The sequence below is a fragment of the Eleutherodactylus coqui genome, chromosome 9 (assembly GCF_035609145.1).
Source record: "Eleutherodactylus coqui strain aEleCoq1 chromosome 9, aEleCoq1.hap1, whole genome shotgun sequence".
NCBI classification, from domain to species: Eukaryota; Metazoa; Chordata; class Amphibia; order Anura; family Eleutherodactylidae; genus Eleutherodactylus; species Eleutherodactylus coqui.
In genome coordinates this window covers 173,340,250-173,357,415 of record NC_089845.1, presented here as the reverse complement: position 1 = coordinate 173,357,415, position 17,166 = coordinate 173,340,250, and the positions used below count along the sequence as shown (strand labels likewise).

Sequence of the window (17,166 nt, the reverse complement as noted above, 5' to 3'; positions counted from 1 at the left end):
GAGGACATTACATGCATGAGGATGAGTATGTTACATGTGTAAAGGAGAGGACATTACATGCATGAGGATGTTACATGTGTAGAGGTTACATTACATGCATGAGGATGAGTATGTTACATGTGTAGAGGAGGTTACATTACATGCATGAGGATGAGTATGTTACATGTGTAGAGGAGGTTACATTACATACATAAGGATGACTATGTTACATATGTAGAGAAGAGGACATTACATGCATGATGCTGAGTATGTTACATGTGTAGACAAGAGGATATTACATGCATGAGGATGACTATGTTACATGCTTAGGGGAGGTTACATTACATGCATGAGGATGAGTATGTTACATTTGTAGAGGAGAGGACATTACATGCATGAGGATGAGTATGTTACATGTATAGAAGAGAGGACATTACATGGATGAGTATGTTACATGTGTAGAGGAGAGGACAGTACATGCATGAAGATAAATATGTTACATGTGTAGAGGAGGTTACATTACATGCATGATGATGAGTATGTTACATGTGTAGAGGAGGTTACATTACATGCATGAGGATGAGTATGTTACATGTGTAGAGGAGAGGACATTACATACATGAGGATGAGTATGTTACATGTGTAGAGGAGAGAACATTACATGCATGTAGATGAGTATGTTACATGTATAGAGGAGGTTACATGCATGAGGATGAGTATATTACATGTGTAGTGGGGGTTACATTACATGCATGAGGATGAGTATATTACATGTGTAGAGGAGGTTACATTACATGCATGAGGATGAGTATGTTACATGTGTAGAGGAGGTTACATTACATGCATGAGGACGAGTATGTTACATGTGTAGAGGAGAGGACATTACATGCGTGAGGATGAGTATGTTACATGTGTAGAGAGGACATTACATGCATGAAGATGAGTATGTTACATGTGTGTAGGAGAGGACATTACATGCATGACGATGAGTATGTGACATGTGTAGAGGAGGTTACATTACATGCAATGAGGATGAGTATGTTACATGTGCAGAGAAGGTTACATTACATGCATGATGATGAGTATGTTACATGTGTAGAGGAGGTTACATTACATGCATGAGGATGATTATGTTACATGTGTAGAGGAGAGGACATTACATGCATGAGGATGAGTATATTACATGTGTACAGGAGAGGACATTACATGCATGAGGATGAGTATGTTACATGTGTAGAGGAGAGGACATTACATACATGAGGATGAGTATGTTACATGTGTAGAGGAGAGGAGATTACATGCATGAGGATGAGTATGTTACATGTGTAGAGGAGGTTACATTACATGCATGAGGATGAGTATGTTACATGTGTAGAGGAGAGGACATTACATGTATGAGGATGAGTATGTTACATGTGTAGAGGAGGTTACATTACATGCATGAGGATGAATATGTTAAATGTGTAGAGGAGGTTACATTACATGCATGAGGATGAGGATGTTACATGTATAGAGGTTACATTACATGCATGAGGATGAGGATGTTACATGTATAGAGGAGAGGACATTACATGCATGAGGATGAGTATGTAACATGTGTAGAGGAGAGGACATTACATGCATGAGGATGAGTATGTTACATGTGTAGAGAAGAGGACATTACGTGTATGAGGATGAGTATGCTACATGTGTAGAGGAGAGGACATTACATACATGAGGATGAGTATGTTACATGTGTAGAGGAGGTTACATTACATGCATGAGGATGAGTATGTTACATGTGTAGAGGAGGTTACATTACATGCATGAGGATGAATATGTTAAATGTGAAGAGGAGGTTACATTACATGCATGAGGATGAGTATGTTACATGTGTAGAGGAGGTTACATTACATGCATGAGGATGAGTATGTTACATGTGTAGAGGAGGTTACATTACATGCATGAGGATGAGTATGTTACATGTGTAGAGGAGAGGACATTACATGCATGAGGATGAGTATGTTACATGTGTAGAGGAGAGGAGATTACGTGTATGAGGATGAGTATGCTACATGTGTAGAGGAGAGGACATTACATACATGAGGATGAGTATGTTACATGTGTAGAGGAGGTTACATTACATGCATGAGGATGAGTATGTTACATGTGTAGAGGAGGTTACATTACATGCATGAGGATGAATATGTTAAATGTGAAGAGGAGGTTACATTACATGCATGAGGATGAGTATGTTACATGTGTAGAGGAGAGGACATTACATACATGAGGATGAGTATGTTACATGTGTAGAGGAGGTTACATTACATACATAAGGATGACTATGTTACATATTTAGGGGAGGTTACATTACATGCGTGAGGATGAGTATGTTACATGTGTAGAAGAAAGGACACTACATGCATGAGGATTAGTATGTTACATGTTTAAAGGGGAGGACATTACATGCATGAGGATGAGTATGTTACATGTGTAGAGGAGGTTACATTACATGCATGAGGATGAGTATGTTACATGTGTAAAGGAGAGGACATTACATGCATGAGGATGAGTATGTTACATGTGTAGAGGAGGTTACATTACATGCATGAGGATGAGTATGTTACATGTGTAGAGGAGGTTACATTACATGCATGAGGATGACTATGTTACATGTTTAGGGGAGGTTACATTACATGCATGAGGATGAGTATGTTACATGTGTAATGGAGAGGACATTACATGCATGAGGATGAGTATGTTACATGTGTAGAGGAGGTTACATTACATGCATGAGGATGAGTATGTTACATGTGTAAAAGAGGTTACATTACATGCATGAGGATGAGTATGTTACATGTGTGGAGGAGGTTACATTATATGCATGAGGATGAGTATGTTACATGTATAGAGGAGAGGACATTACATGCATGAGGATGAGTATGTTACATGTGTAGAGGAGGTTACATTACATGCATGATGATGAGTATGTTACATGTGTAGAGGAGAGGACATTACATGCATTAGGATGAGTATGTTACATGCGTAGAGGAGGTTACATTGCATGCATGAGGATGAGTATGTTACATGTGTAGAGGACGTTACATTACATACATGAGGATGAGTATGTTACATCTGTAGAGAAGAGGACATTACATGCATGAGGATGAGTATATTACATGTGTAGAGGAGAGGACATTACATGCATGAGGATGAGTATGTTACATGTGTAGAGGAGGTTACATTACATACATGAGGATGAGGATGTTACATGTGTAGAGGAGGTTACATTACATGCATGAGGATAAGTATGTTAGATGTGTAGAGGAGGTTACATTACATGCATGATGATGAGTATGTTACATGTGTAGAGGAGGTTACATTACATGAATGAGGTTGAGTATGTTACATATGTAGAGGAGAGGTCATTACATGCATGAGGATGAGTATGTTACATGTGTAGAGGAGGTTACATTACATGCATGAGGATGAGTATGTTACATGTGTAGAGGAGGTTACATTACATGCATGAGGATGAGTATGTTACATGTGTAGAGGAGAGGACATTACATGCATGAGGATGAGTATGTTACATGTGTACAGGAGAGGACATTACATGCATGAGGATGAGTATGTTACATGTGTAGAGGAGGTTACATTACATGCATGAGGATGAGTACGTTACATGTGTAGAGGAGGTTACATTACATGCATGAGGATGAGTATGTTACATGTGTAGAGGATGTTACATTACATGCATGAGGTTGAGTATGTTACATGTGTAGATGAGAGGACATTACATGCATGAGGTTGAATATGTTACACGTGTAGAGGAGAGGACATTACATGCATGAGGATGAGTATGTTATATGTGTGGAGGAGAGGACATTACATGCATGAGGATGAGGATGTTACATGTGTAGAGAAGGTTACATCACATGGATGAGGATGAGTATGTTACATGTGTAGAGGAGAGGACATTACATGCATGAGGATGAGTATGTTACACGTGTAGAGGAGAGGACAATACATGCATGAGGATGAGTATGTTACATGTGTAGAGAAGGTTACATCACATGGATGAGGATGAGTATGTTACATGTGTAGAGGAGAGGACATTACATGCATGAGGATGAGTATGTTACATGTGTAGAGGAGGTTACATTACATGCATGAGGATGAGTATGTTACATGTGTAAAGGAGAGGACATTACATGCATGAGGATGAGTATGTTACATGTGTAGAGGAGGTTACATTACATGCATGAGGTTGAGTATGTTACATATGTAGAGGAGAGGACATTACATGCATGAGGATGAGTATGTTACATGTGTAGAGGAGGTTACATTACATGCATGAGGATGAGTATGTTACATGTGTAGAGGAGGTTACATTACATGCATGAGGATGAGTATGTTACATGTGTAGAGGAGAGGACATTACATGCATGAGGATGAGTATATTACATGTGTACAGGAGAGGACATTACATGCATGAGGATGAGTATGTTACATGTGTAGAGGAGGTTACATTACATGCATGAGGATGAGTATGTTACATGTGTAGAGGAGGTTACATTACATGCATGAGGATGAGTATGTTACATGTGTAGAGGATGTTACATTACATGCATGAGGTTGAGTATGTTACATGTGTAGATGAGAGGACATTACATGCATGAGGATGAATATGTTACACGTGTAGAGGAGAGGACATTACATGCATGAGGATGAGTATGTTACATGTATAGAAGAGAGGACATTACATGCATGAGGATGAGTATGTTATATGTGTAGAGGAGAGGACATTACATGCATGAGGATGAGGATGTTACACGTGTAGAGGAGAGGACAATACATGCATGAGGATGAGTATGTTACATGTATAGAAGAGAGGACATTACATGCATGAGGATGAGTATGTTACATGTGTAGAGGATGTTACATTACATACATGAGGATGAGTATGTTACATGTGTAGAGGAGACGAGATTACATGCATGAGGATGAGTATGTTACATGTGTAGAGGATGTTACATTACATACATGAGGATGAGTATGTTACATGTGTAGAGGAGGTTACATTACAAACATGAGGTTGACTATGTTACATGTGTAGAGGAGGTTACATTACGTCCATGAGGATGAGCAGGTTACATGTGTAGAAAGAGGATGTTACATGCATGAGGATGAGCAGGATATATGTGTAGAGAAGAGGATGTTACATGTGGTTGACGGTGTTACATACATAACGGATGGTTGACATGAGACAGACGAACAGGTGACGTGGGGCAGAAAGTGTTACATACATGACGCACAGGTGACATGGGTCAGACAGTGTTACATACATAACGAAAAGGTCACATGGGGCAGACTGTGTTACATACATGACAGACAGGTGACGTGTGGCAGACAGTGCTACATACATGACGGACAGGTGACGTGGGGCAGCCAGTGTTACATACATGACGGACGGTTGACATGCATGACAGACAGGTGACTTGTGGCAGACAGTGTTACATATATGACGGACTGGTGACGTGAGGCAGACTGCGTTACATACATGACGGACAGGTGACATGGGGCTGACGGTAGTACATACATAACGCACAGGTGACATGGGGCAGTGTTACATGCATGACGGACAGGTGACGTGGGGCAGACGGTGTTACATACATGATGGACAGGTGACATGGAGCAGACAGTGTTACATACATGACACACAAGTCACATGGGGCAGACGGTGTTACATACATGACGCACAGTTCTCGTGGGGCAGACGGTGTTACATACATGACGGACAGGTGATGTGGGGCAGACGGTGTTACATACATGACGGACAGGTGACATGGGGCTGACGGTAGTACATACATAACGCACAGGTGACATGGGGCAGTGTTACATACATGACGGACAGGTGACGTGGGGCAGACTGTGTTACATACATGACACACAAGTCACATGGGGCAGACGGTGTTACATACATGACGCACAGTTCTCGTGGGGCAGACGGTGTTACATACATGACGGACAGGTGACGTGGGGCAGACGGTGTTACATACATGACGGACAGGTGACATGGAGCAGACGGTGTTACATACATGACACACAAGTCACATGGGGCAGACGGTGTTACATACATGACGCACAGTTCACGTGGGGCAGACGGTGTTACATACATGACGCACAGGTCACATGTTGGAGATGGTGTTACATACATGACGCGCAGGTCACACGTTGGAGATGGTGTTACATACATGACGCACAGGTCACATGGGGCAAATGGTGTTACATACATGACGCACAGGTCACGTGGGGCAGACGGTGTTACATACATGACTCACAGGTCACGTGGGGCAGACGGTGTTACATACATGACGCACAGGTCACGTGGGGCAGACGGTGTTACATACATGACGCACAGGTCACATGTTGGAGATGGTGTTACATACATGACGCACAGGTCACATGTTGGAGATGGTGTTACATACATGACGCACAGGTCACATGTTGGAGATGGTGTTACATACATGACGCACAGGTCACATGTTGGAGATGGTGTTACATACATGACGCACAGGTCACATGTTGGAGATGTTGTTACATACATGACGCACAGGTCACATGTTGGAGATGGTGTTACATACATGACGCACAGGTCACATGTTGGAGATGGTGTTACATACATGACGCACAGGTCACATGTTGGAGATGGTGTTACATACATGACGCACAGGTCACATGTTGGAGATGGTGTTACATACATGACGCACAGGTCACATGTTGGAGATGGTGTTACATACATGACGCACAGGTCACATACGATGCCCTCCCGTCCTGCAGCTGCGGATGTGACCGGGTTGTGAATGACTCCGCTGTTGCTGGGCGGCGGGCGGCGCATGCGCAGTGTCTCTAGGCGCGCTCCCGCTCCGCGCGCCCGTCTGCTCCCGCGCTCCCTGCATGCGGCGGTCTGTGAAGACGGACGGAGCCGGCAGACCGGAGAGGAATGGTGGCAGCAGGCCGCGGCGGAGGCTGAGCAGGAGCTGACCGGGAGGGGGCGCCACCAGCACCGACATGTATGTATATAGTGACTGCACCCCCTAGGTGCTGACATGTATGTATATATGTATATAGTGACTGCACCCCCCAGCTGCTGACATGTATGTATATATGTATATAGTGACTGCACCCTCAGCTGCTGACATGTATGTATATAGTGACTGCACCCCCCAGCTGCTGACATGTATGTATATATGTATATAGTGACTGCACCCCCAGCTGCTGACATGTATATAGTGACTGCACCCCCCAGCTGCTGACATGTATGTATATATGTATATAGTGACTGCACCCCCAGCTGCTGACATGTATGTATATAGTGACTGCACCCCCAGCTGCTGACATGTATGTATATATGTATATAGTGACTGCACCCCCCCAGCTGCTGACATGTGTGTATATATGTATATAGTGACTGCACCCCCCCAGCTGCTGACATGTATGTATATATGTATATAGTGACTGCACCCCCCAGCTGCTGACATGTATGTATATATGTATATAGTGACTGCACCCCCCTGCTGCTGACATGTATGTATATATGTATATAGTGACTGCACCCCCCAGCTGCTGACATGTATGTATATATGTATATAGTGACTGCACCCCCCAGCAGCTGACATGTATATATGTATATAGTGACTGCACCCCCCAGCTGCTGACATGTATGTATATATGTATATAGTGACTGCACCCCCCCAGCTGCTGACGTGTGTATATATGTATATAGTGACTGCACCCCCCAGCTGCTGACATGTATGTATATATGTATATAGTGACTGCACCCCCCCCAGCTGCTGACATGTATGTATATAGTGACTGCACCCCCAGCTGCTGACATGTATGTATATATGTATATAGTGACTGCACCCCCCAGCTGCTGACATGTATGTATATATGTATATAGTGACTGCACCCCCCAGCTGCTGACATGTATGTATATATGTATATAGTGACTGCACCCCCCAGCAGCTGACATGTATATATGTATATAGTGACTGCACCCCCCAGCTGCTGACATGTATGTATATATGTATATAGTGACTGCACCCCCCAGCTGCTGACATGTATGTATATAGTGACTGCACCCCCCCCAGCTGCTGACATGTATGTATATATGTATATAGTGACTGCACCCCCCCCCAGATGCTGACATGTATATATGTATATAGTGACTGCACCCCCCCAGCTGCTGACATGTATGTATATAGTGACTGCACCCCCCCAGCTGCTGACATGTATGTATATATGTATATAGTGACTGCACCCCCCAGCTGCTGACATGTATGTATATATGTATATAGTGACTGCACCCCCCCAGCTGCTGACATGTATGTATATATATGTATATAGTGACTGCACCCCCCCAGCTGCTGACATGTATGTATATAGTGACTGCACCCCCCCAGCTGCTGACATGTATGTATATAGTGACTGCACCCCCCCAGCTGCTGACATGTATGTATATATGTATATAGTGACTGCACCCCCCAGCTGCTGACATGTATGTATATATGTATATAGTGACTGCACCCCCCCAGCTGCTGACATGTATGTATATATATGTATATAGTGACTGCACCCCCCCAGCTGCTGACATGTATGTATATAGTGACTGCACCCCCCCAGCTGCTGACATGTATGTATATAGTGACTGCACCCCCCAGCTGCTGACATGTATGTATATAGTGACTGCACCCCCAGCTGCTGACATGTATGTATATAGTGACTGCACCCCCCAGCTACTGACATGTATGTATATAGTGACTGTACCCCCCAGGTGCTGACATGTATGTATATAGTGACTGCACCCCCCAGCTGCTGACGTGTATATATATATATATGTATATAGTGACTGCACCCCCCCAGCTGCTGACATGTATGTATATAGTGACTGCACCCCCCAGCTGCTGACATGTATGTATGTATGTATGTACATAGTGAATGCACCCCCCCAGCTGCTGACATGTATGTATATAGTGACTGTACCCCCCAGGTGCTGACATGTATGTATATAGTGACTGTACCCCCCCAGCTGCTGACATGTATGTATGTATGTATATAGTGACTGTACCCCCCAGGTGCTGACATGTATGTATATAGTGACTGTACCCCCCCAGCTGCTGACATGTATGTATATATGTATATAGTGACTGCACCCCCCCAGCTGCTGACATGTATATATGTATATAGTGACTGCACCCCCAGCTGCTGACATGTATGTATATATGTATATAGTGACTGCACCCCCAGCTGCTGACATGTATGTATATAGTGACTGCACCCCCCAGCTGCTGACATGTATGTATATACTGACTGCACCCCCCCCCAGCTGCTGACATGTATGTATATATGTATATAGTGACTGCACCCCCAGCTGCTGACATGTATGTATATATGTATATAGTGACTGCCCCCCCAGCTGCTGACATGTATGTATATAGTGACTGCACCCCCAGCTGCTGACATGTATGTATATATGTATATAGTGACTGCACCCCCCAGGTGCTGACATGTAAGTATATATGTATATAGTGACTGCACCCCCCAGCTGCTGACATGTATGTATATATGTATATAGTGACTGCACCCCCCAGCTGCTGACATGTATGTATATATGTATATAGTGACTGCACCCCCCAGCTGCTGACATGTATGTATATATGTATATAGTGACTGCACCCCCCCAGCTGCTGACATGTATGTATATAGTGACTGCGCCCCCCCAGCTGCTGACATGTATGTATATAGTGACTGCGCCCCCCCAGCTGCTGACATGTATGTATATAGTGACTGCGCCCCCCCAGCTGCTGACATGTATGTATATAGTGACTGCACCCCCCCAGCTGCTGACATGTATGTATATATGTATATAGTGACTGCACCCCCCCAGCTGCTGACATGTATGTATATATGTATATAGTGACTGCACCCCCCCAGCTGCTGACATGTATGTATATATGTATATAGTGACTGCCCCCCCAGCTGCTGACATGTATGTATATATGTATATAGTTACTGCACCCCAAGCTGCTGACATGTATGTATATAGTGACTGCGCCCCCCCAGCTGCTGACATGTATGTATATATGTATATAGTGACTGCACCCCCCCCAGCTGCTGACATGTATGTATATAGTGACTGCACCCCCCAGCTGCTGACATGTATGTATATATGTATATAGTGACTGCACCCCCAGCTGCTGACATGTATATATGTATATAGTGACTGCACCCCCAGCTGCTGACATGTATGTATATAGTGACTGCCCCCCAGCTGCTGACATGTATGTATATATGTATATAGTGACTGTACCCCCCAGCTGCTGACATGTATGTATATAGTGACTGCACCCCCAGCTGCTGACATGTATGTATATATGTATATAGTGACTGCACCCCCCAGCTGCTGACATGTATGTATATATGTATATAGTGACTGTACCCCCCAGCTGCTGACATGTGTATATATATATAGTGACTGCAACCCCAGCTGCTGACATGTATCTATATATATGTATATAGTGACTGCACCCCCAGCTACTGACATGTATGTATATATGTATATAGTGACTGCACCCCCAGCTGCTGACATGTATGTATATAGTGACTGCACCCCGCATGTGCTGACATGTATGTATATAGTGACTGCACCCCCCCAGCTGCTGACATGTATGTATATATGTATATAGTGACTGCACCCCCCCAGCTGCTGACATGTATATATGTATATAGTGACTGCACCCCCAGCTGCTGACATGTATATATGTATATAGTGACTGCACCCCCAGCTGCTGACATGTATATATGTATATAGTGACTGCACCCCCCCAGCTGCTGACATGTATGTATATAGTGACTGCCCCCCAGCTGCTGACATGTATGTATATAGTGACTGTACCCCCCAGCTGCTGACATGTATGTATATAGTGACTGCACCCCCCAGCTGCTGACATGTATGTATATATGTATATAGTGACTGCACCCCCAGCTACTGACATGTATGTATATATGTATATAGTGACTGCACCCCCCAGCTGCTGACATGTATGTATATATGTATATAGTGACTGCGCGCCCCCAGCTGCTGACATGTATGTATATATGTATATAGTGACTGTACCCCCCAGCTGCTGACATGTATGTATATAGTGACTGCACCCCCAGCTGCTGACATGTATGTATATATGTATATAGTGATTGCGCCCCCAGCTGCTGACATGTATGTATGTAGTAACTGCACCCCCAGCTGCTGACATGTATGTATATATGTATATAGTGATTGCGCCCCCAGCTGCTGACATGTATGTATATATCTATATAGTGACTGCACCCCCAGCTGCTGACATGTATGTATATATGTATATAGTGACTGCACCCCCAGCTGCTGACATGTATGTATATATGTATATAGTGACTGCACCCCCCCAGCTGCTGACAGGTATGTATATATGTATATAGTGACTGCACCCCCCAGGTGCTGACATGTATGTATATATGTGTATATAGTGACTGCACCCCCCAGCTGCTGACATGTATGTATATATGTATATAGTGACTGCACCTCCCAGGTGCTGACATGTATGTATATATGTATATAGTGACTGCACCCCCCCAGCTGCTGACATGTATGTATATATGTATATAGTGACTGCACCCCCCCAGCTGCTGACAGGTATGTATATATGTATATAGTGACTGCACCCCCCAGGTGCTGACATGTATGTATATATGTGTATATAGTGACTGCACCCCCCAGCTGCTGACATGTATGTATATATGTATATAGTGACTGCACCCCCCAGGTGCTGACATATATGTATATAGTGACTGCATCCCCCATGTCCTGACATGTATGTATATAGTGACTGCACCCCCCAGCTGCTGACATGTATGTATATAGTGACTGCACCCCCCAGCTGCTGACATGTATGTATATAGTGACTGCACCCCCCAGCTGCTGACATGTATGTATATAGTGACTGCACCCCCAGCTGCTGACATGTATGTATATATGTATATAGTGACTGCACCCCCCAGCTGCTGACATGTATGTATATAGTGACTGCACCCCCCCAGCTGCTGACATGTATGTATATATGTATATAGTGACTGCACCCCCTAGGTGCTGACATGTATGTATATTTGTATATAGTGACTGCACCCCCCAGGTGCTGACATGTATGTATATATGTATATAGTGACTGCATCCCCCAGGTCCTGACATGTATGTATATAGTGACTGCACCCCCCAGCTGCTGACATGTATGTATATAGTGACTGCACCCCCCCAGCTGCTGACATGTATGTATATAGTGACTGCACCCCCCCAGCTGCTGACATGTATGTATATATGTATATAGTGACTGCACCCCCACAGCTGCTGACATGTATGTATATACTGACTGCACCCCCCAGCTGCTGACATGTATGTATATAGTGACTGCACCCCCCAGCTGCTGACATGTATGTATATATGTATATAGTGACTGCACCCCCAGCTGCTGACATGTATGTATATATGTATATAGTGACTGCACCCCCCCAGCTGCTGACATGTATGTATATATGTATATAGTGACTGCACCCCCCCAGCTGCTGACATGTATGTATATATGTATATAGTGACTGCACCCCCCAGGTACTGACATGTATGTATATAGTGACTGCACCCCCCAGCTGCTGACATGTATGTATATAGTGACTGCATCCCCCAGGTGCTGACATGTATGTATATAGTGACTGCACCCCCCCAGCTGCTGACATGTATGTATATATGTATATAGTGACTGCACCCCCCCCAGCTGCTGACATGTATGTATATATGTATATAGTGACTGCACCCCCCCAGCTGCTGACATGTATGTATATATGTATATAGTGACTGCACCCCCCCAGCTGCTGACATGTATGTATATATGTATATAGTGACTGCACCCCCCCAGCTGCTGACATGTATGTATATATGTATATAGTGACTGCACCCCCCCAGCTGCTGACATGTATGTATATATGTATATAGTGACTGCACCCCCCCAGCTGCTGACATGTATGTATATATGTATATAGTGACTGCACCCCCCAGCTGCTGACATGTATGTATATATGTATATAGTGACTGCACCCCCCAGCTGCTGACATGTATGTATATATGTATATAGTGACTGCACCCCCCAGCTGCTGACATGTATGTATATATGTATATAGTGACTGCACCCCCCCCAGCTGCTGACATGTATGTATATAGTGACTGCACCCCCCAGCTGCTGACATGTATGTATATATGTATATAGTGACTGCACTCCCCAGCTGCTGACATGTATGTATGTATATATGTATATAGTGACTGCACCCCCCCAGGTGCTGACATGTATGTATATAGTGACTGCACCCCCCCAGGTGCTGACATGTATGTATATATGTATATAGTGACTGCACCCCCCAGCTTCTGACATGTATGTATATAGTGACTGCACCCCCCAGCTGCTGGTATGTATATAGTGACTGCACCCCCCAGCTGCTGGTATGTATATAGTGACTGCACCCCCCAGCTGCTGACATGTATATAGTGACTGCACCCCCTCAGCTGCTGACATGTATGTATATATATGTATATAGTGACTGCACCCCCCCAGCTGCTGACATGCATGTATATATATGTATATAGTGACTGCACCCCCCAGCTGCTGACATGCATGTATATATATGTATATAGTGACTGCGCCCCCAGCTGCTGACATGTATGTATATAGTGACTGCGCCCCCAGCTGCTGACATGTATCTATATAGTGACTGCTCCCCCAGCTGCTGACATGTATGTATATAGTGACTGCACCCACCCAGCTGCTGACGTGTGTGTATGTATATAGTGACTGCACCCCCCAGCTGCTGACATGTATGTATATATGTATATAGTGACTGCGCCCCCCCCAGGTGCTGACATGTATGTATATAGTGACTGCGCCCCCAGCTGCTGACATGTATGTATGTATATAGTGACTGCACCCCCAGCTGCTGACATGTATGTATATATGTATATAGTGACTGCACCCCCCCCAGCTGCTGACATGTATGTATATAGTGACTGCACCCCCCCCAGCTGCTGACATGTATGTATATAGTGACTGCACCCCCCTAGCTGCTGACATGTATGTATGTATATAGTGACTGCACCCTCCCAGCTGCTGACATGTATGTATATATGTATATAGTGACTGCACCCCCCAGCTGCTGACATGTATATATGTATATAGTGACTGCGCCCCCATCTGCTGACATGTATGTATATAGTGACTGCACCCCCAGCTACTGACATGTATGTATATAGTGACTGCACCCCCCAGGTGCTGACATGTATGTATATAGTGACTGCACCCCCCAGGTGCTGACATGTATGTATATAGTGACTGCACCCCCCAGGTGCTGACATGTATGTATATAGTGACTGCACCCCCCAGGTGCTGACATGTATGTATATAGTGACTGCACCCCCCAGGTGCTGACATGTATGTATATAGTGACTGCACCCCCCAGGTGCTGACATGTATGTATATAGTGACTGCACCCCCCAGGTGCTGACATGTATGTATATATGTTTATAGTGAATGCCCCCCCCAGGTGCTGACATGTATGTATATATGTATATAGAGACTGCACCCCCAGCTGCTGACATGCATGTATATAGTGACTGCGCCCCCAGCTGCTGACATGTATGTATATATGTATATAGTGACTGCACCCCCCCAGCTGCTGACATGTATGTATGTATATAGTGACTGCACCCCCCCCAGCTGCTGACATGTATGTATATAGTGACTGCACCCCCCCAGCTGCTGACATGTATGTATATAGTGACTGCACCCCCCCAGCTGCTGACATGTATGTATATAGTGACTGCACCCCCCCCCCAGCTGCTGACATGTATGTATATAGTGACTGCACCCCCCCCCCCAGCTGCTGACATGTATGTATATAGTGACTGCACCCCCCCAGCTGCTGACATGTATGTATATAGTGGCTGCACCCCCAGCTGCTGACATGTATGTATATAGTGACTGCACCCCCCAGCTGCTGACATGTATGTATATATGTATATAGTGACTGCACCCCCAGCTGCTGACATGTATGTATATATGTATATAGTGACTGCACCCGCTAGCTGCTGACATGTATGTATATATGTATATAGTGACTGCACCCCCCAGCTGCTGACATGTATGTATATATGTATATAGTGACTGCACCCCCCAGCTGCTGACATGTATGTATATATGTATATAGTGACTGCACCCCCCAGCTGCTGACATGTATGTATATATGTATATAGTGACTGCACCCCCCAGCTGCTGACATGTATGTATATAGTGACTGCACCCCCCAGCTGCTGACATGTATGTATATAGTGACTGCACCCCCCAGCTGCTGACATGTATGTATATAGTGACTGCACCCCCCCAGCTGCTGACATGTATGTATATAGTGACTGCACCCCCAGCTGCTTACATGTATGGATATAGTGACTGCACCCCCCCAGCTGCTGACATGTATGTATATATATAGTGACTGCACCCCCCAGCTGCTGACATGTATGTGTATATAGTGACTGCACCCCTCAGCTGCTGACATGTATGTGTATATAGTGACTGCACCCCCCAGCTGCTGACATGTATGTATATATATGTATATAGTGACTGCACCCCCCCAGCTGCTGACATGTATGTATATATGTATATAGTGATTGCACCCCCAGCTGCTGACATGTATTTATGTATGTGTATATATATATATATATATATATATATGTATATAGTGACTGCACCCCCCAGCTGCTGACATGTATGTATATATATGTATATAGTGATTGCACCCCCAGCTGCTGACATGTATTTATGTATGTGTATATATATATATATATATATATGTATATAGTGACTGCACCCCCCAGCTGCTGACATGTATGTATGTATATAGTGACTGCACCCCCAGCTGCTGACATGTATGTATATAGTGACTGCACCCCCCAGCTGCTGACATGTATGTATGTATGTATATAGTGACTGCACCCCCAGCTGCTGACATGTATGTATATAGTGACTGCACCCCCAGCTGCTGACATGTATGTATATAGTGACTGCACCCCCAGCTGCTGACATGTATGTATATAGTGACTGCACCCCCCCAGCTGCTGACATGTATGTATATAGTGACTGCACCCCCCCAGCTGCTGACATGTATGTATATAGTGACTGCACCCCCCCAGCTGCTGACATGTATGTATATTGTGACTGCACCCCCCCAGCTGCTGACATGTATGTATATTGTGACTGCACCCCCCCAGCTGCTGACATGTATGTATATAGTGACTGCACCCCCCCAGCTGCTGACATGTATGTATATATGTATATAGTGACTGCATCCCCCCCCCAGCTGCTGACATGTATGTATATAGTGACTGCACCCCCCCAGCTGCTGACATGTATGTATATATGTATATAGTGACTGCGCCCCCCAGCTGCTGACATGTATGTATATAGTGACTGCACCCCCCCCAGCTGCTGACATGTATGTATATAGTGACTGCACCCCCCAGGTGCTGACATGTATGTATATAGTGACTGCACCCCCCCCCCCCCCAGCTGCTGGTATGTATGTATATATATATGTATATAGTGACTGCACCCCCAGCTGCTGACATGTATGTATATAGTGACTGCACCCCCCCCAGCTGCTGACATGTATGTATATAGTGACTGCACCCCCCAGCTGCTGACATGTATGTATATAGTGACTGCACCCCCCAGCTGCTGACATGTATGTATATAGTGACTGCACCCCCCAGCTGCTGACAATGTATGTATATAGTGACTGCACCCCCAGCTGCTGACATGTATGTATATAGTGACTGCACCCCCAGCTGCTGACATGTATGTATATAGTGACTGCACCCCCCCAGCTGCTGACATGTATGTATATATGTATATAGTGACTGCGCCCCCCAGCTGCTGACATGTATGTATATAGTGACTGCAACCCCCCCCAGCTGCTGACATGTATGTATATAGTGACTGCACCCCCCCCCAGCTGCTGACATGTATGTATATATGTATATAGTGACTGCACCCCCAGCTGCTGACATGTATGTATATATGT

The 17,166-nt window shown here is 44.8% G+C and overlaps 1 protein-coding gene across 4 annotated transcripts in view; it reads left to right on the top strand.

Annotated features, from left to right (window-relative positions):
* Positions 1–17,166, top strand: part of ASAP1 (ArfGAP with SH3 domain, ankyrin repeat and PH domain 1) — a 403,335-nt gene that overhangs the window by 140,455 nt on the left and 245,714 nt on the right. Inside the window, exon 1 of one of the 4 annotated variants that reach the window (XM_066578797.1) lies at positions 6,907–7,034. The exons of the other annotated variants lie outside the window; for them this stretch is intronic. Within the exon in view, the coding sequence (XP_066434894.1) occupies positions 7,033–7,034 (2 nt within the window). The 5' untranslated portion in view covers positions 6,907–7,032. Of the gene's footprint in view, positions 1–6,906; positions 7,035–17,166 lie in introns of those variants that run through there. 4 annotated transcript variants of the gene reach the window in all.